The 23656-nt window shown below is 49.8% G+C and overlaps 1 protein-coding gene across 2 annotated transcripts in view; it reads right to left on the minus strand.

Moving 5' to 3' along the window:
• The window catches only part of NTRK1 (neurotrophic receptor tyrosine kinase 1), a 33450-nt gene extending 21939 nt beyond the window's left edge, over nt 1-11511 (minus strand). The window contains exons 1-4 of one of the 2 annotated variants that reach the window (XM_054999467.1): nt 11221-11511; nt 4952-5026; nt 4111-4182; nt 2197-2265 (exon numbers count right to left, since the gene is read on the minus strand). In XM_054999467.1, coding sequence (XP_054855442.1) covers nt 2197-2265; nt 4111-4182; nt 4952-5026; nt 11221-11396 — 392 coding nt within the window. In that variant the 5' untranslated portion in view covers nt 11397-11511. The remainder of the gene's footprint in view (nt 1-2196; nt 2266-4110; nt 4183-4951; nt 5027-11220) is intronic. The other variant, XM_054999459.1, reaches the window with a different exon arrangement.
• Nucleotides 11512-23656: the final 12145 nt, after the last annotated feature.

The following is a 23656-nucleotide window of genomic DNA, read 5'->3' on the forward strand; positions in this document are numbered from 1 at the left end:
CAGAGAACGGACGTAAAACTCAGGATCGGGATTTCATTAAAGTGTTGTGTTGTGGGACAGGGAATCCTCTTGGGGCTGGTTCCCTGCAGAAGGTACTCACGCGCACAAGCGCGCACATGCCCCCCCCCCCAGTTTGCTCCAGCCTAGCTTCTCCCTGGTGTTCAGGCACTGGTTAAAGGTGCCATGGGCAAGGGCAACTTAACTAAGCTTCAGGGATCCTTGTGGAAGCCTCCCCCCCCCCCCCCCGCGCCACATTCAAATGAGCTTCCCCAGAGCGCTTCCCTTTGAACAAACTACGGGCCAAAACAGAACCCCCTCATTTCCACATGCATATCCTTGCAGGCAAAGTGCGTTTGGCTCCTTCGCTTGGCTGCTCTCCGGACCCGGGCTCTGGAGCAAAGCGGCCCGGGTGCCCTGGCCTCCGCAGCCCGGCTCCTGCCTTCTCGCATGCCCGTTCTCACACTGCGCCTCACCCCACGGCTAAAGGTGGCAGCTTCCCAGCCAGCCAGAGGGAAAGCACCAAACAGCATCGAAACGACAAACTTCCCCGCAAGCCATTCAATGTAACTTGGTGCTACCTTCCGGCCCCTGCCCCAGCTTTCTAAAGCGGTTCTAGTCCCGGGATGCTGGAGCCCAACCAGCTCCGTCTCTCTCTCCCCCCCCCCTCCGCTCCCCTCCCGTCCTGTTGCTACCTCCTTAAAGGGGAAAAAACCAGTCAGGAGAGCAGGGGCGGCTGCAGATGGACAGCGGTCAAAGCACCCTGGGAAGGATTGCCGGAGAGGCGCCCCAGCAGGCTGAAGGAAGGCAGGGATCCTCGGGAGATCGAAGGGCACAGAACGGATCCGTGCTTTGGGGAGCAATCGTAAGCAGGGAGCCTAGAAGTAAATCCCGTTTTATTCAACGGGGCTTACCCCCGGTTTTCTGCTTCCCTTCCACATGAGCTTTTAAAAGTATAATATATAATATCATATATATTTGAGTTATCATAACTTATCAGCAGGCATTTCAATGGGAATTACAACTGCTTTTCTGCCCTACAAACAAACTTTCCCCCCTACAATCTGCAGACTGAGAATGAATGCATTTAATGAAATAGATTCTAACCATAAAAGCTGTAACAATACATTTTATTTTTTTAATGGGGGCACAAAATTCCTTTTCGGTTTAGCCACAACAGACTAATATGTTTACCCTTCTAGAATCTGTCTTTTCTAATTACTCAGTTTTTGCCAAGATCTTACTAGGACCTAACTTAAAGAGTTTGTTTTCAGCATGGGCGAAGTTCTGTAAGAAAAAAACTTCTGGTCACAACTTCTGCACAAAAACTTCTGCACAAAATGCCTTTGCAGCAACATTAAAAAATTTCAAGTCTCTTCCCACATAATTCAGAAGCATTCTTAAAGATGCAGAGGAAGCAATGGGATTACTGAATAATATTTCTAAACCTCTGTGTAAAAATTGGGATAGGATAACTATTTGCCTTGTATCTTTCAGAACAGCAGAAGTTTTGCTGGAACACACTAGACATTTTTCTAGTCCAATGTCCCTTTTCCCTCACTAGCCCACCAGATTTGTATGGGAATCCCACCCAGCAAGGAAGAAAAGCAACAGTCACCCCAAACAGTTGCCCCCCCCCCAAAAAAACTGGCATTCAAGAGTGTACTGCCCCTGAACATGGTAATCTACCCGGTTTGCAAAGCCTCTGCCTCTCAATGTTTCTCTCTAGGCCCTTGTGTTCAAGTTTGTAATTTTGTATTTACAGACACATATACATGTCTACCAATACAGGAACAGGACGCACTTCTAGTTCTAACTTCTCATTCCAGACTTCACATGCGCTTTAACTAAATCTAAAACAAAATGTATTTTAAAACCACAACAAATGTTTTTTTTAAAAAAAATACAAATTACAGCCATATATTTAATCTAGAGCATTGTTTTCTTTAATATAACAGATAGATCACAACACATGTAGGGGTGCCTGGGAGTGAACAACGGCCTGGCCTGATTGCTGCCCCTTTGGAAGGGTTGGTGGGACAGAGCGGCTGCTTGGACCGTGACATACACGTGAAAATGAGCTTGCAATTTCCCTGCAGCTCCCACACCCCGGTTCCCTCCATCTCGTGGCCAAAAAGCGACACCCCCCTCCCCCCCCGCCCCCAAGAAAGAGCTGCTGGGCAGTGAGAGGCCACTTACAACTCCTGGAGGCGGAGATGGCGGAAGACGGTCCAGGGCAAGAGCTGCAGCTGGTTGAAGGCAAGGTTCCTGTGGGGGCAGGAGAAGGAGATCAGAGGCGGGCACACCCGAAGCAGCTTCCTGCTGGGCCCCCCTTTGGCCCGTCAACGGCAGTGTTGTCAACTCAGGTTGGCAGCGGGGCTCCAGGGCATCAGGGGAAGGAGGTCTCTCACCTCACCTCCACTTAGGATTGCCGGGTGCCTTTACTGTCCCAGCGGGGGGGGGGGAGGGGAGGGGAGGGGAGGGGGGCTGGTGCTCACTGGAGTGCTGCAGTGAAATCACTTCCTGAAGTGACATCACCCCGTTTCTCTCAAAGGTTCTGACCCTGGCAACGGTCAGCGTTGCCTTGGCCGGGCTGTTCAGTTCTGTTCTGGTAGCTGACCTGACAGACGCAAACAGTGACAGTCCAAAGGGCAGCAGGCTAGCTGCCCCCGCCCCCGCCCCCAAGATCCCAGCCCTGGATTTGGGTAGGAAAAGGAGGGGCTGGCTGGCAAGGCTACGCGGGTGCAAATCGATCCTGCCATATCTCACTAACCAGGATGAGCAGTTTCTCAGCCAGGGACCCAAAACACTTCAGTCAATTTGCAGGTGCAGACGTCAGAGTGGAGGTAAACTTGTGGAAAGTTTGTGCAAAACGCTTCCACTTTTCACTGGTCTGTTGAAGTTTGCCCTTCTTGCACCCCGTGCAAGCCACTCCTGCCCCCAAAGCATTACGCTCGCTGGGGGGTGCTGGTCGGGGCCTCCTCTGCTCCCTTGACTCTCGCTGTCTTCTGACAGGGAGGTGATAGCCTGGGCCGCATTGAAGGAATGCCCATCTTCTCCTTCGCCGATGAGCTTCTGTTCCCCTCACCTGTGGCATCGGCTGCGGGAAGAGGCCCAGCTCCCTGCCATAGGCTCGGCTCAGTGCCAAGACTGGTTCCTGTCCCGTCACCGCAGAGCTGCTATTTACACAGTCCCTCACGGATGGACAGTCCTGGCCTGCCCACTCAGACAGCCACACAGTCAACATCCTCAGGGTGTCGCAAGGAGGGCTGAAGTGCAGGGCTCAGGAGTGGGCCCCAAGCAGCTGCGACTCAAAAGAGGGCAGGCTTTGCTGAGGCCTCCAGCTGCACAGGGGGTTCTCCGAAGAGCTCGCACACCCGCTGCAGCCCCTCCTGAGGAATGCCAGAAAAGCTCCCTGTGTCCCTTGTGCCCCTCCAGACCACCTGGATGGACTGTGGATTTCTCCTTTCCCCCAACCTGTACAGCCAAAGGGCCTGGGCTGAGGTGCGGGTACAGGGAGATGTGGTTGTGGGTAGCGGCACTCGCTGTGTGTGTTGCAGGAGAAGAAAGAGCGGCTGTCCAGTGGACGTGGGATGAGGAAGGGGGTGGGCAATTCAAAACGGCTGTAGGGCAGCACAGGAAACCAAGCGCATCCTCTCTGACTAAGGGTGTCCCACTCAGCACGCAGCAAGGTTCGCCTTGGGAAAGCTCTCGTTGTTGCTGGGGTCGGGGGATTTCTGCTGCCTGCATCAATTCCACTGCAAGGCACACCTGCTGCCAATCAATCCCTTCATGGAACAAACCGCCCAGCCCGCAGCCTGCACACCACGACCGGAAGATCTTGCTTGCCAGGCCAAGACAGCAAAAGAAAGGAATGGGGAGGCCAGAAAAGGCTCGTCTTGTGAGTCTCCTCATTTTGTTCAGTCTATGGCTCCTTGTTCCCTCTCAAGGCATTTGATTACTGTTATTTATCCACCCTCCCATTTTACAGACAGGAGACTGAGGCCCAAGGAAGAGATCACCAAGGACAGGACATTCCGCACCTTGCTTGACTGGAGGTTTCAATCCATCCCAAGTACAATGAAGCGGCTTGTAGCTGCTGCTGTTACTCACATGTATATCAGGTTTGGGCTGGTTTGGAAGGCATCTGGTGAGATGAACTGTAGCTGTGTCTTCGAAATGGTCCTGCAACAACAAACAAAATCAGCTCCTACTAGGATGGAGTGCTACTAAACACTGTTCCTGGGAGACCGCCTGTTTGCACCACCCATGCAGGACCACGGAGAGTGGTTGGATTGACATGTTGCCTCTTTTGCGCTCCAGAAGGCCTTCCTTTTACACACTGACCTGTACGGAGAACCGAAATGTGAGCACCATGCCTTGCTTAGTATGGTGCTATAGTCCCCTTAAAAATCCTTGAAGGCAAGATCCAAGGAACACATTCAGGAATACCAGGACTAATTAATTAAGCACTGTGGGCGGGGGGGGGGGGGTGCTTTTCTTTTCTGGATGTGCTCAAGCATTCCCGAATGTATCCCTTAACCAGTTCCTTCCTCCTTGGAAGTCTGAAAGAAGAACCATGGTAAGAATCCTGGGACAGAGTCCAGTCCTTGGGATCGTTCAGTTATGGGCAGCTCATACTGCAATTGCAATTTGAACAGAGAAAGTCACAAATCTTGTATGAAGAAAGAAAAACAGCTTAGACAAAGCCAGAGTCCAGTAGGTTGACTCCAGCCCCTCTAGCTGCTTGGTAACAAGAGTATCTGACGAAGGGAGTTTTCTCTCGAAAGCTCACACCCTGGAAACTACTTGAGCGCTAAGGTGCTACTGGCCCTGAATCTTGCTTTCCTACTGCAGAACAACACGGCTACAAACTACAAATCCTACAAACTACATACTATAGTCTACTGCTCCTGTGCCCGTGTTCCCTCAGGAAACCAGCCCAGATACTCACAGGTTCTTCAGCTCTCGGGGTTTTTTGATGTCCTCCAGGGTCAGGTTGGTCAGGCTCATCTGGTTTTCAACGACCCTGTCAAGGAGAGGAACATGTTGGACCAGAGTGATATTTTGACCAGAGTGGTGTTTTGCATCTCCAAATCGATATTGAGCAAATGCCCCAAAGTTCCTCTTCCTGCCACACCCGCCAGAGCCAACGCACTGCTCGGGCTAAGATTTCCTCCCTTCCCAGGATAAAAGGGAGCTATTCCTAAGAGCAGAAGGATGTCTTTGCCAGGCTGTGCCAAGGTCCATGGCTAGGCCAGCATACTGGTGCTGCCCACAAGGGAGGTTCACAGCACAGATCATGCTGGTCATCCTCAGCGCTGCGCCAAGAAGTCTGGTCTGGGGTGACTTTCTGTTTTTACATGGCGACTGCTGCCCGAGTCCTCCGAGCATGAGAGCAATTCACGGTGAGGCAAAGACCATTCAGCTCCTTTAGGCCAGCAAGCACAGGCCGATTCAGGGAGGGGACTGTAGCCAGGAGTGTTGCCAACCCCCAGGTGGGGCCTGGGGAGCTCCCAGAATTGCAACGGATTTCCAGGTGACCGAGACCAGTTCCCCTGGAGAAAACGGCTGCTTTGGAAGGTGGACTCCATGGCTTTATTCCCTGCACAGGTCCACCCCCTTCCCAAATCCACCCGCCTCAGGCCCCATTTCCAGGAATTTCCCAACACAGAGTTGGCAACCTTAATAGCCATGAAAATTAATGTGAAAGGAGGGCAGACATTGACTACCATGTCTGCATGCTCCCAACGTTTTATTGCCTGTTTCCTTTGAGTTAAAAAAAGAAAGGCTTTGGGCAGGGCTTTTTTTCTGGGAAAAGAGGTGGTGGAACTCCGCGGTGGAACTCAGGACCGCACAATGACGTCACTTTGGGTCAGCTGAAATGAGGCGGGAGTTTTTTATTGCCCTAGGCGAAAATGGTCACATGGCCGGTGGCCCCGCCCCCTGATCTCCAGACAGAGGGGAGTTTAGATTGCCCTCGGTGTCACTCCAGTGGCACAGAGGGCAATCTGAACTCCCCTCTGCCTGGAGATCAGGGGGCGGGGCCACCGGCCATGTGACCATTTTTAAGAGGTGCCGGAACTCCGTTCCACTGCGTTCCTGCTGAAAAAAAGCCCTGGCTTTGGGGGTGAAAAGTTTCAGATGCTCCAAAGGCAGCAGTTCATTCCCCTTCCACCTCTCCATGGTGGACATCCTGCCTTCATTGCAGAGACACTTTGGAGGCCAAGGCAGAGCTTCAGCCTCAGGCAGCCCAGACCAGCTCATACAATTAGGATCATCAATTTGGCTCCCAGGGAAAGTGGTATGATTTTTGCTTTCTCTTTGTGGACTGTTTATCTCTTGCTTCAAGAAAATTAAGGTCCATTTTTGTCCTCTTGCAACCTTTTTACTAAAACTAAATAACAATGGTCAAAGCAAAGTGCACTGGGAGTGACCCCCTTTGCAGCTCTCCCCCAAATGGCTTCGAAGCTTCCTAAGGAGCCTTTTTCTTGGCTGCCATCAGGGCCGTCTGTTGAAGTCAATTCCCAACACAGTCAACAGGAAGCTGCTGCAGTGGGAAGGGAGCCATCGGCAGGGAGACACTGAACACCGAAATGCAGGGGAGAAAGGTATGGGGGTGGTGTTGGACAGAAGCCCTCTGCTGTGTTTGATAGAAGCTTTTCAAGGGCCCAGGACAGATTTGGAGTTCATTCTCTTCCTCTGTCTCTCTCTCTCTGTGTCTCGGTCTCTGTCTCCCCCTCCCTCTCCCTCTCTGCCCCACAATGTTGTAATGCTGGAGAAACAGATGTGTGTGAACCATCAGACGGACGACACCACCACCGGCAGTTTTCCACTGCAAGGTACAAGAGTGGCCCATGAGTAGAACCGAATCCCAGGGCATAACCTACAAGGGCGACAGTCTTTCCAAAGTTCTCCTCTTGCAAAGGGAGCCAATATATACAGCTGAGCAAGCATTGCGTATCTGATTTTCCATCTAGGCATTTTCCTTTGCTTCTGTTGTGGAAGAGCACTGCCTTACCAGTGAGCCTGGGGAAGCAGCCCGGGAGACTCAAAAGCTAGCTTGCTTGTTATTTTTATTTGGGTCTAATGAAGATGTCACAAACAATACCATCATCCCAGAGAAAGAGGTTTTCAGGCAAGAAACAGTGTAACCCCCGTTTTGTATTCGGTCCTACTTCTAGCATGCCCCAAGCCCTCTTAAACGAGCGGATACCCTGCTTTCTCTTGTCGCCACCTAAAGATGGCCAGAGCAGGTTGAGGCCCATTTTGGTCATAACACAGTCAGCTCTTGGGTACAAAAGGCCTCCTTGATTCCAGTTTATTCAGATGTATTGGAAAGCAGCAACCTCCAAATCCCTGTATGTTCACAGGGGAACAAGGCAGGGATTGCCAAAAGAAAATCCAAACGGGTTACTTCTCACTGCTCAGAGCTCCACTCCCTCAGGTCACAGCAGGCTGCCCAGCGGCCTCCGTGCAAGGGGGGGAGGGGAGAAAACCCACCCCCCACACTCTCCTCCTGTGCTCCAGCTGAATCAGTTCCCAGGAGTTATTCAGGGAACTTTTCTTCCTGCTGCACCAGGATAATTGGTAGAACCCTCTTGTGCAGGAGGGGAGAGCTCCGTCCATAATGGCCCTTTAGCTGCTCTCCATTTATAGCTCTGAAGAATCAGAAGTGCTGTTAGCAGAAGCCCTGGCAAGGAAGTGGGAGCATCAGGTGCTGGTAAGCTGCGGTAGCACCATCATGTCCCGAAGCGGTCAAGAAATGTACGTCTTCTTCAAAACAGTTGCTGCGTTCCTGGGTCTAGCAAAGGACTGTTTTAATTAACTCTGTCAAATGCATTTCATACTTTTCTTGCCGTCACATGATTTATAAAGTTTTATTTCACGTTATTATAGCCCACCTTTCTCACTGTATGTTTCTATAGGGGTGTCTTTAAGTAAACCACAATCCTGTAAATGTAGGCGTAGTTCCGCTTTCCTTTCAAAACAGACTGATGGCTGAGCGGCAACATGTATTGTTGTTTGTCTACAGATCAAGTATGAATGTGTGAACCAGCCGGGCACAGAGAGTGTCAAATATGGCATCTCATCACCACAGTAGTGATGTTTCCAGCAGACCACGCCTGAGTCATCCACCACTTCACACAACACGCTTTCCACACCAGCAAATGTGCAAGGGGGGATGGGCTTTCTCAAAGGGGCAATATCTAGTGTATCAACCAGACACTCCATGATTGTGGGACTGCGAAAGAGGCCTGGAACTGTGTGACCAGTTTAGGCAGAAGCCTAAGGGGAAACAAGGTGCCCACGGAAGGCTTGCAACAACCATTGGGGACTTCTGAGCAGTTTCTACTAGTAAGAATGCTAAGTGTGCCATGCAGGATCAGGCCAAGAGTTCGGCCTTTTCCCATCAGCGCATGCCAGAGGGCTCGGAGGGCTGCGAGCCCTGTCTGAAGGCAAGCAATGTGCATACGTGCTCTGTTAGTCTCCAGCATATCAGCACATCTGAGGTGGCGCCTGAGAGAGGAGGTCGCCTTTTGGTGTGCATTTGGGAGTGGAGTCAATCAGCACTTCTTTTTGTCTGACTTGGCTCTTTTGCCAATCGGTGGCCCCAAGTGCTAATCTTAGAGAGAGGGGAAATGGAGATACAAAGAAAGAGTCTTGGGGCACCTTTAAAACCTTCCTCCTTTTATATCTTTTCCAGCTCTGCAGACGCTTCTTGTGAAAGGGCAACTTGAGCGCGGTACAAAATTCCAAAGGCAGCTGCACGATAGATTCATTTCCAGCCCCTTTCTTAGTCATTTCTAACACTGAACTTTCTTTTGCCCCATTATACGGAGTTGATGTTTTCGGCGATCCCTTTCCTGGGAGTCACCAGCCTGTCCGGAGGCAGCATCTTCCAAAATGTCAGCTTAAAATGTTTAATAGGAGGTAAGCTGGGAGAGGGTGCGCCTGGCAGGGCCTGAGGCAACGGGCAATGAGGAGCTGGAAGATCCCTCTGAGGGATCTTTTGGCTTCCTCCCCCTGGGAACTCTGGAGCTTTGCTTCGCCCCACCCCCACCCCTTTTGCTCCCTACCATTACAGGATGAACCCTCTTCCACGGGTGGCTTTTCTCGCAAACCAGCTGCCTTCCAGTAGCTCCACAGGCGGGGCTGACACACAGCTCCTGTACTGGTAAAGGGATTGGACCATAACACCCAGGGGAGTCGGGCTGGCATATGCCTGCTGAGCAAATTCGCCAGTTCCTGGAGATGAACTTGTTTCCATAAAAATGCCCCGAGGAGAAATATCAGCGGCTTCGTAGCCCAAGTCATGCCTTCACCAGCTGGTTCAGGGGGCCTAGCAGAAATTACCGGGTGGGGGTGGGGAGATGCTATTCAGATCTGTTGAGCATTCATGGAAAGCACGGCAAAAACAATCTAATTGAGGGATATTGTTTATCCCAAAATTGTCATGGGGTGATTACAATCTTCGGGCACGTCAGCTCAGCTGCCCCGCCGTTGCAAACTGTCCCAGTGCCAGGAAAACTGGCTGCCTGGTCTGTTTCGGCTGTTGTTATTCTGAATAGTTCTGGGCTGTCTTCTGGAGACTTGACCACTTCCTGCTACCCTCCAGCTCCAGATAATGTAGGTATAAAACTCAAACGACTAGGAATCCCTTCCCCGCAACTTGCGCTCACGGGCGGGTTTGCCACCTGCCAGTACGCCCTTCCTTACCCACCAATGAGCCACTCCTTACGAGCAGCACAGCCATGCGTCCTTTGGCTGCTGCCTTTTCAGGAGCCCACACGCCATAGCTAACGCATCTTCCAAGTTGTCCTCCGCAAATGTTGATGTCGGCAAGGCGTGCTTGGCCTGCGTCCTCCATCCTCCGGACGGCACGCTCATCCCTGCGCTTAACAAGGTGTAGCCTCAAAAGCTCTTTGTGCCAGTTTACGTAGGACAACAGTCTGGCCTGCAGATTATTGCATGGCCATTGACACAACATTTGCCACTTGAGCCATATTGCGAAGGAAGCTGGTTTTAATGACTGAATGATACCCTGAGACACAGGCACAATTTCCCCTTTTTTGGTGAATAAGATTCAGTCCCAGTTACGTGCTACAGGATACGTTCAGTCACTCAACTGATCTAAAGCTTCTGCCAGGCCAGCTGACCACTGGCTGGGGCTGGACAGAGGGCACCACCGCAGAGGGTCCTCCTGGATCATGTGGCTTCTGGAGCCCTCCCTCCCCCCATCGTGCCCACTCTTTCTTTCTCTCTGGATCACCAGAACTCTTGCACCCCGGGCAGTGCTGCCACGGAGGAAATAGGCTGCAACACACACAGCACAGCCCCGTTTGGCTGTTGACATGCATGCAATTCACTGGGTGTGGGAGACAACTGTGATGTGATGCCTGCTGTTTCATAAAGGCGAGCATTTTCCACACTGGAAAAGTGAGCAGGAAAGGAGTTAAAGGCCTGGTCTTTGTGAAGAAGCTGTGGCTGAGCATAGCCAGGAAATGGGGCAGAAGGGCACTGGCAGCAGGAACCAGGGGCAGGGGCTGGGGCAGGCAGATTATTTCAAATTGTCACCAGATCCTCTTCATTAGGAGTCTGCTGAAACTCGGCTCCTCAATCTGATTTGAAAGCAGTTTATATCCACCTTTCCCCATCAGAATGTGAGTTCGAGAGATAAAGAACTACCCGTGCAGACTATTTGACCTTTTTTCTGATATTTAAGAATGCGGTTTCTATATGACCCTGCCCCGCTGGTTGCTCCTGGGCAGACTCAAACAGACGCCGTCTTCACTTGGGATGGGAGGGCCATCCGGATGACCCCTTGCTTTGGCAGGTTCTGCCCGGGGTAACAGACATCAACCCCCAGCTCAGCCCGAGTGTCAGGCACTGCTCCAGCCTTGCTCTCGCCAACACTTATGCTGCCATTTCAAAAACATTTTGCTTGAGTGTCGCCAGGCAAAAACTGGTTTGGCCCCGTCTTGGTGCCCTGATCACATGCAGTGGGGCTGTGTTTTTGCAGAGCCATATACTACAAAAGCTTGTTTAAGGTTCACGTTTAGCTCTGATTTTCCCCAGTCACCCAGTTTTCCCTTTTACCAAGTTCCCTCCATCCCAGGCCACCTTTGCATGCTCCAGCTGGTCCATCATGGGTGCCACATTTTGGTCCCACTCTCAACCTCCCCCCCCCTGCCCCCCTTGCATCCTCAGCATGATACTCACACTTCGGTGAAGTTCTCTAGGCTCCGCAGCTGTGACAGGCTCTGGATGCTGTTAGGTTCCAGGCAGAGCAAAGTGTTCATATAACACCTGCACTGTTCCAGGCAAGGGGATGCAGAACTCGGAGGCAGGAGCAGCCATGCAAGGCAGAAGACCAGTCGGGTGAGCCCGTGGAGCATCCTTCCTCCAAGGGGCTGCAGCAGTTGCTCAGAGGCTCCAGCAGTCTCCCATATGCCCCCACCCAACAGCCCAGCCCAGCCCGGTGCCTTTCCTCTCTGCCTGTGTCTCTCTGTGCACCTCTTTTCTTATCAGTCAGGGGACATGTGCATGCAAACATCTGTTCAAAGGGCAGGGGGCAGCTCTCAAGCTTGAAGAGGCGGGGTTTGCTTCCACGCCTCCTCCCCAAAGGCATAATCCCTCCCTTTTCAAGATGCTGTCTCAATGGATGTTCTTGCTTGCACACACACACACAGAGGGAAATGGGCTGCCGAGGCACCAAGCCTCCATCCATAGAGCTGCCTTGGCAGAAGGCACAGGGTCGTCCCAGCAGCACCACCGGCCGAGGCACTTGGGCCTGAAGCAGAGGGTCAGAAGCAGAGGGCTGAACTGGCAGGCCTGAGGGGCTCCGCGGGCCTCCATTGAAACTGAGACAGCAGCACCCCTGGCCTGCTTCACACAGGGTTGTCATCATCACTTCGGACACAACCACCGGTCTTGTGTATTTATTGGGTTTCAAGTATGGTTCCAGCCCGCTTTTCTTCCAAACGGTCCCCTGAAAAGCCAGCTGTGTGGCAGCGGCGTGGAGTACATCTCTGGTTATGCAAAGACCCTGTTCACAGGAGGCACAGAGACACCATTAATGGTATCAGAAGCTGTAGAGCAGAAATCTGAGCAGGCAGAAGGGAGAGCATGCATGGACTGGATCTCCTCCCACATCGCCCCAACAGTAGGCCAGCATCGTGGTGATAGGCAGGCAGGCCATTTCCCTGAATCCTGGTAGCATTTGGTGCTGGGTCACGCGCACGAGCCAGGTCCCTGGAAGGGAGTTTCCTCAGGCAGCGGCTGAAAAGCTGCAGCTCCAGAGATCAGCAGATGGAGGGACACAGGCTGCAGTAATCTGAGAAAAGGAATGTCTGGGAGGGGTGAGGGGGAAGGGGACACTGGGCGTAGCCTACCGGGTGGGGGCTGCAATGGGGCATGGGAGAGGCAGAGCATGGGGAAGTGGAGTGGAAGAGAGCGCGGAGGGCGAGGAATCAGATCGAGCCCCCAGTGACTCCTGCCTCATCTCTGGCCCTCCTCTATGGGCCCTGCCTTCAGCAGTGAGGGGGCAGCCATGAGGGAAGGGCTTTTGGGGGGCTCCCCCACCGTTCTATCTGTGGGACGCCCTGCCCTGGCACGCGGCACCTTCGCTTAACGTTTATGGTTGCCAGGCAAAGGCTTCTTGGTTTCAGTATACTTTGGACTGATTTGTGCCTCGTTGGTTGGTTTTATTTGCTGTTTCATGTTTTTGAATTGGGAAGATTCAGGTCCTTAAAGACCAACTAGATTTCCATGATATGAGCCTTTGAGAGGTGGAACTGCCTTAGTCAGATACGAGGGTGGTGTTGTCCAAGTCGGTCTTTAAACACTGGGTTTTTGTGCTTGTGTTGGGTGCTGGTTTGCTTGCATTGATGCAGATGGAGGCCCTCCCAGGACTCCCTTGTTATTATGAACGGCCACCTTTTGGGACACAGATAACGTCTGCCGCTTATCTGCGGGGCCAGCACACACCCCGTGTCACCTTCTGCCTCCTTTATGGCTGCCAATAATTAGCCAATCAACTGATTACTCATTTAAAAGTTGAACAGTTAAGAAATCAATCACCTACATTTAAATGCATTTACATAATGCAAAAACCTTATCCATTTGAGTAGCCAAATTCTCTCTGCGGGCATGAAATGCATTTCCAATTTACAGCCAACCAGCCCCTCTTTCCACGATGTTAGCAGGGGAGAGGAGCCTCCATGGCTTGCAATTTTCAACGTGGACTATTCCCTGTTCCAGAAAGATTGCATCTTGTGTTTGGATTTGTGTTTTCAAATTTCTCTCACCATGTCCTATCGTATCTGTTCACTGGAAGTCCTTGCTGTGGCTTATGTTGTTAGACTTGGGCTGTGTAATATGCCTCGGGTCTCAGTGAGAAAGGCAGACCTTTAATTATTGTTGTTGTTCTTGTTGTTGTTCTTGTTATTATTATTCCACCTTTCTCACTGAGATCTAAGGCAGATTACATAGTACAAGTGAAAAAAACAACATAAGCCATCGCTGGGACATTCACTGAGCCAAATACAATGATGGAAATGGCTTGGAAAGTCACTGAAAGAGAGACAACAGGGGACGGTAGCAGAAAATTCAAAAACAAGCATAAAGCCAAGCACAGAGATGAAAGCGCGACTAATTTACACGGCATGTTTTGCAACACGGAAGCTTCCTAGCAGGTGCATGTCTGCATCAGCACCTACAGTACCTACAGCATAGCATACACTCCCTGTCCCTACCAAGGCCTCTCTCTGAGCCCTTTCTTATGGCACAGTCCTATAATCTGGGTGGAAAGCTCCCCCACCCCGAATAATTCAGTCTTGCATAGTTTGCAGAAAGCCAGGAGAGAGGGAGCATAAATAAACAAATAAAGTAAATTAATAAAAGTAACACTCTGCGGGCAAACATTTAAAAAAATGTTCAAATCCATCAATAGTAAACAAGGCCCAGATTTTAAAGGCATTTTCAACTAAATGAAATGAAGTGCCAAATCTCCCCCCTGATTTCTTCCCCACCCCCCACCCCCCAATAACAAAAGCCTGAAAAACAGCAGGAAAGAGGGCAGCCTCCCCCCTGGAGCAGGTTCAAAGGGGGCCATCGGGGCTCATTCCAGGTTTTGAGCCACCCTGCCGAGAAAGTGCCCGCTACGGCCCCTCCGCCTTCTGCTCACCACCACCAGCCTCCAGCGTACTGTTTTTTGACCCGTCGTTTTTTCTTTTGTGATCTGTGCCAGGATGGTACAGTTCTCTTCATATTGGGCACTGGAAGTCTCACAGTCATCCTAGGGCTGGTAGCCAATTTTGAGACATTTCTGGTGAGTTACGCCTGCCCCCCCCCCACTTCCAAAACACCCACGGCCAATCCGGAGGCGACGAGATTTATTTTCTGATGAAATGTGACTGTCACAGACATGACCCAAGCTTCCATTGCAAATAGCATTGAAGGACTTCTGCACATAACTGTTAAACACAAACATCTGTTGAAGGTCCCTGGCCCCAGGGGGGCCCGCCTGGCGTTGACCAGGGCCAGGGCCTTCTCGGTCCTGGCCCCAGCCTGGTGGAACGCTCTGTCCCATGAGACCAGGGCCCGGCAGGATTTGTTATCTTCCTGCTGGGCCTGCAAGACGGAGCTGTTCCGCCAGGCGTATGGTGGAGGCTGAGCGGAGCCCCCTGTCCGGTTCAGTATAGGACGTGCCCTCCCCACTAGTGGCACCCTCTGTCTATTGGATATTTCCCGTTACGATGCGCTGGAGATGGCTAACGGGTGCCGCCGCTGTGCGTATGTATATTGTATTTTATTGTGCCGCTGTGTATGTATATGCACATGTATTTTAATCTTTGAAATCTTCCCAGGATCAATTGGCTCTCTTCCTTTTTGGCATTGCCACTCCCACCATCAACCCTGCATTTGGTGACCTGTTTTCAAATGCCTGGCTCTGCTTTCCAGTGAGCTGCGCCTCCCGTTGCTCCCAATGCAAAAAAGGGGGCGGGGCGGGGGTGGGGAGCCTGGCGATTACACAGACTGGGATATTCCGGATCCCTCCAAGTTTGGCCATGCAACTCCCTTGGCCATCTCGTAGTCTGTGGCCAACTGGGAGACTCTTCGCTTTGTTTTTTCCAGGAGTCGCATACACCACGGAGGAATGGATCCTTTTTTAAAATTCTCAGTTCAAGCACTAAGTTTGGAAGAGGCTGTGAGCCACTGTTGACTTGGAAAGGGCTTTGGGCTTTGCTCATGTTTTTTGACACCTCCTCCTCTCATAACAATTATCTGAAGTTTTCTTATCTACTCCATGACTACTCGGGGCAAGGTGAGGCCACCGCAAAGAGATCAGCCTTCTGTAACTGAACCAGAGAGGGAAGTAGTGAGCCTCTGCTCTACCAACCACAGAATGATTCCTACATCCCATTGTTTATATGCCCCTTATAGGCACTGAATGCTGGGCAGTTCCTATTCAATAAAACCAAAGAGCAGCCAATTTAGCACCAGTCTGAGGAAGTGCCTTTGCAGCCTTAGGGGTAAGAGGGCCACACATCTCGGCCCCACAGTGAGGGAGACCTGTGTAAGACAGCCACCCTTGCACTGAATGCGACACTGCCGTGGTTGGTTGACACCCCCCCCCCCCTTTTCCTTGGAAGATCTCAGGAACTGACAGTTGCTCATTTGTTTCCGGGTCCAATGCAAGAAGCTGGCCAGGGCTTGCCTTGAAAGCCCTTTGCAGCCAGGGACCCTGGCACCCGAACTCACGGGACACCTTTGTGCCTAAGAACAGGTTCTGCTGCCCTTCCCTTCTGTCACAACATGATTGCCTCTTGGAGCACTTCACACAGGAATGTGGGGGTAGGTCTGAACCACTAGAGATATTGCCCAAGAAGAAGACATGGTACGAAACAGGAATTGGAGAATCGTGCCTGCACCATCCCGTCGGGCAATTCTGCCTCTTGGCATTATATTCACCTAGTGGAGACCAGCGAGTCAGAATTCCACCCCCCTTACGTCCTGGTGCTCTCTGTGATTAAAAAACATTTCAGAACTTTTGAAATTCATTGGACAGACAAACATGAATTGATTTTGCATAGCAATATTTACTGACATATTTATTGATATATTTATTGTATTTATTGAATGTATTGTATTGCACTTTTGCACTTTAACACATTCTAAATATATTAATTGAAGAGTTTTTGACTGGACTTCATATCCCTGCTGTTCTTTAGTCTACCTTGGTTAACAGGGATACCCCCTCGTGTTTTCCCTTCGGTCCTTCCCTTCCAGCAGGAGGCCGCAGCGTGCTCCTGCTCGTGCTCAGTTGTGGTCTTTGAAATGACCTTCTCCCAAGGGTTAAGGAGGCCCCTTCCCTCGTAGCATGCATTTATTTATTCATGCCTTGCTTTCCTCACCAATGGGGACCTAAAGCCACTTACAAAATTAGTCCCCCTTCCTCCATTTTATCAACAACCTTGTAAGGTAGGCTATTCTGAGAGTGACTGGCCCAAAGTCGCCCTGCAAGCTTTCATAGCAGAGTGGGGACTGGAACCAGATCCTGGTCCAATATGACACCCCGTGAGCATGTCTGCAAAACTGAGCCTTTTAAGAATTTCTTGACTGTCCTGTGGGTATAATTTGAATTGTCTCTTGGTCATATGTCAAAGCATGTTTTTAATCTGTTCTGATATCTGCCTTGGAACCCTATATTAGGTAGAAATAAAGACATATAAACATTAACCATTTCTCTATAATAACAAAAGGATACACCTGTCCATCTGTCTGTCCATCTGTGACATGCTTAGCTCAGCAGGAAATGAAGCCGGGAGTCTCAAAACTGGCCACCGGCTTCAGGATGATTGTGGAACTTGCAGGGCCAAAGATGAAATGAATTGGACCCTCCAGGCCCAGGTTATTGCAACAAAGCCCCGACCCCCCCCCTTGCTATCTGCAACGGAGGCTACGGTACTCTGTGTGTGGCAGGCACAGCTCACCAGAAAACAACGCTAGGCATGTGAGGACCGGCCATTGCCTTCAGGGCGATGGTGGGACTTGCAGTGCCAAACATGAAAGGGACCTGGGAGATCGTGGCACGGATGAGCCACAGAACATCCCTCTGCTAGTTCAATGGAGGAAGAGGTTTACTCACGAGAAGCCAGACAGGGAGGGTGGAAAAATATCCCCTCTGTGCCAAAACAAAGGAGGCCCAATCATATCCTTGACCTATTGGAATCTGTCTGGTGTAAAATAGTAGAGTCCAGTAGCACCTTAAAGACTAACCAACTTTACTGTAGCATAAGCTTTCAAGAGCCACAGCTCTCTTTGTCAGATGCATGGAGGGTAAGAAGAAACTGGCCAGAGATATATAAGACGATGTCTGTTTGTATCTGTGCCAGTTCCTGCATGAGGTCGATGGATTTCCTCTCCATTCGGCTGAATGAGGTGCTTTCCGTAGCCATCGATTCGGAGGAGTTAGCTGGGTCTGGTGTAGTCCTTCGGATGTCAGACTAGGGCAAGGACATCCAAGTTCTTCAGATCCCCAGCCAGCCACAGGAGGATGCTGGTGGACTTTGGGCCAGTCACACCCTTCTTTTAGGCGCCAGGGCAAAATATTTCAGGCTTTTAATTAAGGGGTTGAATTTTAAACGCTCTCTCAGCTTGAAAATGGCTGTTTTCAGCTGCCTCTGGTCTGTTTTTGTGGTCTATGTTTTTATGCTGAGCTGTGGCTTTTTTAGTGCTTGAGTTTAATTACTATCTTTTAATCATGTTTAGTTTTTATTATTTTTATTTTGTAAGCTTCTTTGGACAGGTTCCTAGAGACAAGAGCATAAAAATGTTCTAAATTAATAAACAGCACCATCGGGCCGTGCTGCCTGATTGGTGGGTGTGGCCACGGACTTGGGCATGCCTCTGGTGAGTTCTGCTGTGAGGCACCTCCCCTCCGCCCGTGCAAGGTCCATAAGGATCCCACCAACACTGCCACAATTCGGCCACCACTGCCACAGCGGCCCTCAGGATCAATTCACCAAGATTGTACGGCAATAAATCAGTCAGATTGTATGGCAATAAATCAGAATATTAGGGCAGGCGACATCACCTCTATGCCAGTCATCCTGGGCAGTAGTCAGGCTTATTCTTAGTTTCTTTCTGCCCCAAAATAGTTATTGAATAGTTTTCGCTAGTCTTGCAGCTCCCTGTCTTGAATTAGAATTACGACGTTTATGAGGAGCTTATAAATTGTCTTTGGAAGTACTTCATAGTGGAGCAAACAACAAAACATCCACTAACCTTTAACTAGAAAGAGTCCCTATTGTAGGGCAGGTATTGTAGGGCTTGGAAGAACAGATGCAATGACCCTTAACAAAGGGCTTGTCCAATAGGCCCAGGCCTGTCCTGTCTATGAAGGGTTCCTGGTAGGCCCTGTAGTCTCGCAAGCTTCTAGCAGGGAAAGTGAAACTGTCTCTCTCCTGCTGGCACAGAGGTATGTTTTCCAGGTGCCCACTGGTGGCGGGCAAACTCCCAGGGGTGTGCACCCTTGCCCACTGATTCACCAACGATCGGCAGGAGGTGGCAAGTCCCCAGAGGTCGCCTGCCGCTGGCAGGTATCCCAGGACCGTGATGACATCACTCCTGGAAGTGACATCATTGCACCGCCTGTGAGAGAGTTCTCATACTTTGTTTGGGGCCAACCACATCTCCCTTCATCAGATTAACTGTTAACTGGGGAGATACTGATGAGTAAGTCCTTAATTGCCTCCCCACACTTGATTTGACTAGATATGGTACCAAGTAGACTCAAAGGCTTCTTTATTAATCTTTGAAAAATAAAGCCTTTGTCCTGTCTATGTTCAGATATTTTGCTTTTAGCATCAATTCTCCTCCATTTGCCTCTCTGTACTCTGGATTTATGTTCATTTATTTATTTATGTTATTTATAGTCTGCCTTTCTCGCTGGTACTCAAGGTGGATTACACGGTGTAAGTCAATACAATCAACAGGAGGGGGCATTCAGTAAGCAATGTAATAGAATCAGGACTAAGATAATTTCAGGCGGGTAGCTGTGTTGGGCTGCAGTAGATAAGCAGCACCTTACAGACCAATGAAGAGTTTCCAGAAGCTTTCAAGAATCAAGAGTCAAGCTCCATTTGTCAGATACAAGAAGGAATGTAGTCTGAGTCTTTTTGTCCCAGGTAGAAGGTGAGAGGGGTGTTGCAAAGAAATAAGACAGGATGTGGAAGTATAATGTGAAACGTAATTGGTTTGATTAGAGCAGGGGAAGACATGCAGAAAAATAGCATTTGTTGTGAGGGAAGAATCCTATGTCATCTCCCTTTATTCAACGTGCTTGAAATGTAGAGGTTTAGATTAGAGGGAGAACTGTGTTCTGTGCAATTTTGGTGCCGTTAAGTGCAAAAACAGCTTCCCAAGAGCCTCCATTTTGTCCCCCTCCCCTTCCCCATTGAAAAGAATAGCCATGAAAATCATGAAAATGGGGGGGGGGCTGACAATTTTGACCCTGCCCAGGCAGTGCCCCACTGGAAATTACCCGATCATGTTATACATTTCACTGAATAGCCCCAGATACAAAACCACAAAAAAAAAAATTTCTATATGCGCACCTCTACTAACTATCATATGAAGTGGGAGTTTTTAATGCAAGAACCTGAAAACAGTGGTCTGTAAAAAGATCTTTTATTAGAGGAGCAAGGCAAGTTCGGAAAATGAGATACACAGCTGACAAACAGCTGATGTAATGGCAGATGTAACTCACTTGACTGGCTATCTTTCAATCTTAGATCATGAACTCCCAGTTCACTTTTCCTGTTTATCAAATTGTCCGTTTGACTTATCAGCAACCTAACACTTCTTATTCTGACAACCGCTTTTTTCTTAGAAACTTATCAGGACAGAATTTGGATTGCACTTTTTGGTGTCATGCAGAATTCGTGATAAACTCCTAACAAAAAATGTTTTCAGCAAGGCATGTTTTACAGAACAAAGAATATGGTACAGAGAAAGAGAAACTTTAAAATGCCTTGCAATAAAGCTGGCTGCATCACAGATGGTGGAATGCCAAGGTTCTTGGGAACTCCAATAAGCACAAGCACTACATAAGCTTAAAAAACAACACGCTTGCATTGCCATGCTCCAAGGAACTCCTATCCCTCAAGGAGAGCAAGACTGGCTCTCTAAAGGGGAGGAGGAGGGGAAGTTGGAGATGCCTACTGTTCTGGGAACTCCAGCAAGGTTAGAGGAGTTAACAATTCTAATACCTAAAAATCTCCACATTAGTACACTTGATAGGGGTGTGCAAAATGAAAACAAACATGTTAGAAAGACAGCTGGAAATTGCTGTTCCTTTTAGTTAATAGATCCAAAGGAGTTAGCCATGTTAGTCTGTAGTAGCAAAATCAAAAAGAGTCCAGTAGCACCTTTAAGACTAACTAATTTTATTGTAGCATAAGCTTTCGAGAATCAAGTTCTCTTCGTCAGATGCATGGAACAGAAACTGGTCAAATATAGAAGAGGAGGGGGGAGGAGAGGAGGAGAGAGAAGATGCAGTTAGGCGGGGAGAGGGAGGGTTCAACCAAAACATTCCTTTGCCAGTAAATGTAAACATCTCCTTTTGGAGTGGAGATTAATTGGATTGTGTAAGGCTTCAAAGGAGTTTGCCGTGTTGGTTTGTAGCAACAAAACAACCAGATCATCCAATTCCAATGTAGTATAAGCCTTCGATAACCACAGCTCTCCCCTTCAGATGCATCTGACAAAGAGAACTGTGGTCCCCGGAAGCCCACACCAGGTGCCACTGGGCTCCCCCAGACCCCGCCTCTGTAAAGGAAATCTGTTACCTGTGATAATGTGATAACCATTCATAGTCCCTATTCAGTCCCAGCTTGACAGAGTCAAATTTGCATATGAATTCCAATTCAGCAGCCTCCCGTTGGATTTTGTTTTTGAAAGGTTTCTGTTGAACTACAGCGACCTTTAAGTCTTTGATGGAATGTCCTGGTAGATTGAAGTGTTCTCCCACTGGTTTCTGGACATTTCCATTTCTAATGTCAGATTTGTGTCCATTTATTCTTTTGCGCAGAGGCTGGCTGGTTTGTCCAATGTACAGAGCAGAAGGACATTGTTGGCACATGAGGGCATATATCAGATTGGAGGATAAGCAGCTGTAAGAGCCAGAGACAGTGTAGTTGATTCCATTGGGTCCTGTAATTGTATTCCCTGGGTAGATATAGGGGCAGAGCTGGCATCTAGGTTTGTTGCAGGGCCTGGTACCTGTGCTGGTGACTCTGCTGGCTGATTCATGATTGTGGGTGAGAAGTTGTTTAAGGTTGGGGGGCTGTCTGTAGGCAAGGAAAGGTCTTCCACCCAGGGCTTCTGAGAGAGAGGTATCATTTTCCAGGATGGGTTGTAGCTCACTGATGATACGTTGGATGGGTTTGAGCTGGGAGCTATAGGTGACAACCAGTGGTGTCCTCTTGTTAGTTCCTTTAGGTTTGTCCTGGAGCAGACTGTTTCTGGGTACTAGTCTGGCCCTGTTGATTTGTTTCTTCACTTCATTTTCCTTTTAGTTAAAGCAGCTTCCAGAATGGTGAACCAAACCCAGGAAACAAAATTATAATGTGTGCTTTGTTTTGGTTCTAACCTTGCAGTAGCAGCAGCAGCAGGCAGGCACTGGGCCCGCATAGCAGCATCTTGTTTTCCTTAACAGCATTTGCCAACTGGATCCCGCTTTTGGGAAGTGGCGTCATCACGCTTGCCATAGGCATGCTCTTGCGCTTTGCACGGGGCTAATTCTGACCCATTGGGGCCCAAAATCGGCTCCAGTGAAGCATGGGGTCTTGCCCGTGGCTGGCGCAATGATGTCACTTCAGGAAGTGACATTGTTGTGCACAGCTGGGAGTGCACCTAGTGTGTGCTTTCCCAGGTTACCTGTCAGCAGCAGGTGATCTCCAGAGGTCAAACCCTGGGAGATTTCCAGCCACTGGCAGGCAACTGGCGACTCTGATCCCCAGGGGAAAGAGCCTTCCATCATTAATTAACTCTGTTGGCAGGGAGGGGAAACGTGCATGACGCATGGGAGTGCATTTTCCCCCTGTCACTGCCTGGGCAATGGCATTTGCCTCCCTGCCAGTTGAGTCCTATCAATTGATTCCTTGAGTCCTTGTTTAGGTGAGGGGGGTGTCATAGATATGCTGGTCCCAGTCCATTAAGGGCTTTAAAAGTTAAGACTGATCTGGAATTCCAGTGGGATCCAGTGCAGCTGGGGCAGTGCTGGTGTTATATGTGACTGGAATGGAGACCCGGTCAAAACATGCACCACCACATTCTGGACCAGCTGTAACTTCTGGAGCAGGCCCAGGGGTAGCCCAGTGTAGAGCAAGCTACAGTAGTCCAACCTGGGGGTGACCTCGGGTCAAGAGGTAGGGAGAAAGTTGCCGAACTCACCAGAGATGGAAAAATGCCAGTCGGGCAACTGCTGTGACCTGGGCCTGTGACATAAGGAGACACCCTGGACCACACCCAGACTTCTCACTGCTGGCACAGGTGCAAGCCATGCCCCATCAAGGGCTGGGAGCTGGACCCCAGAACCTGACAACCTGCGGCCCAAGTGCAGAACCTCCGCCTTAGTAGAATTCAGTTTCAGTTGGCTCTGCTTTAACCATCCTGTAATAGCCTCCAAAGCCCCGGTCAAGTTACCTGGGATGGCACCTGGCTGGCCATCCATCAAGTGATAAAATTGGGTGTCATCAGCATACTGATGACAGCCCAACCCAAAACTCTGCACCAACTGGGTGAAGGGGCACATATAGATGTTAAAAACATCGGGGAGTATCACCCCTTGGGGCATGCCACACACCAAAGGATGGCGGGGCGACATCTCCTCCCCAAGCACCACTCTCTGTCCCTGACCGTGAAGGAAGGAGATAAGCCCCATGGATCCCCACAGAACACTCCCTCATCGCTGCGAAGCACAAGGAAACATGGCACCAACAGGCAACACCAGAATGCCAAGATAATAATTTATTGGCAACTATAGAAAAAGAAAAAAGTGGCCATAAAGCATGATTGTTTTTAATGCCACTGCTGTCCCACTACCCCTTTGCCAGCCAATTTGCCACCATAATGTACACTCGGTGGCACTCGCCTTTTCCAGGCGTCGCTGTTTGTGTGTGTGTGTGTGTGTTTAGTGTAACAGAAAAAACTCAGTGGATCTATGGTTTAGAGGGAGGACTGTGTCCTGTGTAATCTCAGTGCCATTAAGTGCAAAACCAGCTGTCCCAAAGAGCCTAGAAGCTCTCACTGCAAATAATGAGGCCAGAACTCATAACAAACAAACCCAAACAGATTAGATCCAAGTCAGCAACACACCATTTGGAAAAAGCTAATAACTGTACACAGTCCATTTGGAAATCTCAGATCCCAAGCCAAAACAAAGTTTTTTCCAGTGTAAACCCTAGAACTTCATTCCAGAGCAGACACTGGGAACAGGTGCAATAGAGATTGTGTGCTTTGTTTTTCCTTCTGGTTAAACAGGAGCAACTCACATTTGCGCTGGGCAATACCTATGGCTGTAATGTAGATGACCCGTTTTTTGTTATGGTAGCTCTCAGACAACTCATGGATTATCCTGTGACCCTGGGCA

Source organism: Eublepharis macularius, chromosome 1 (genome assembly GCF_028583425.1).
Source record: "Eublepharis macularius isolate TG4126 chromosome 1, MPM_Emac_v1.0, whole genome shotgun sequence".
NCBI classification, from domain to species: domain Eukaryota; kingdom Metazoa; phylum Chordata; class Lepidosauria; order Squamata; family Eublepharidae; genus Eublepharis; species Eublepharis macularius.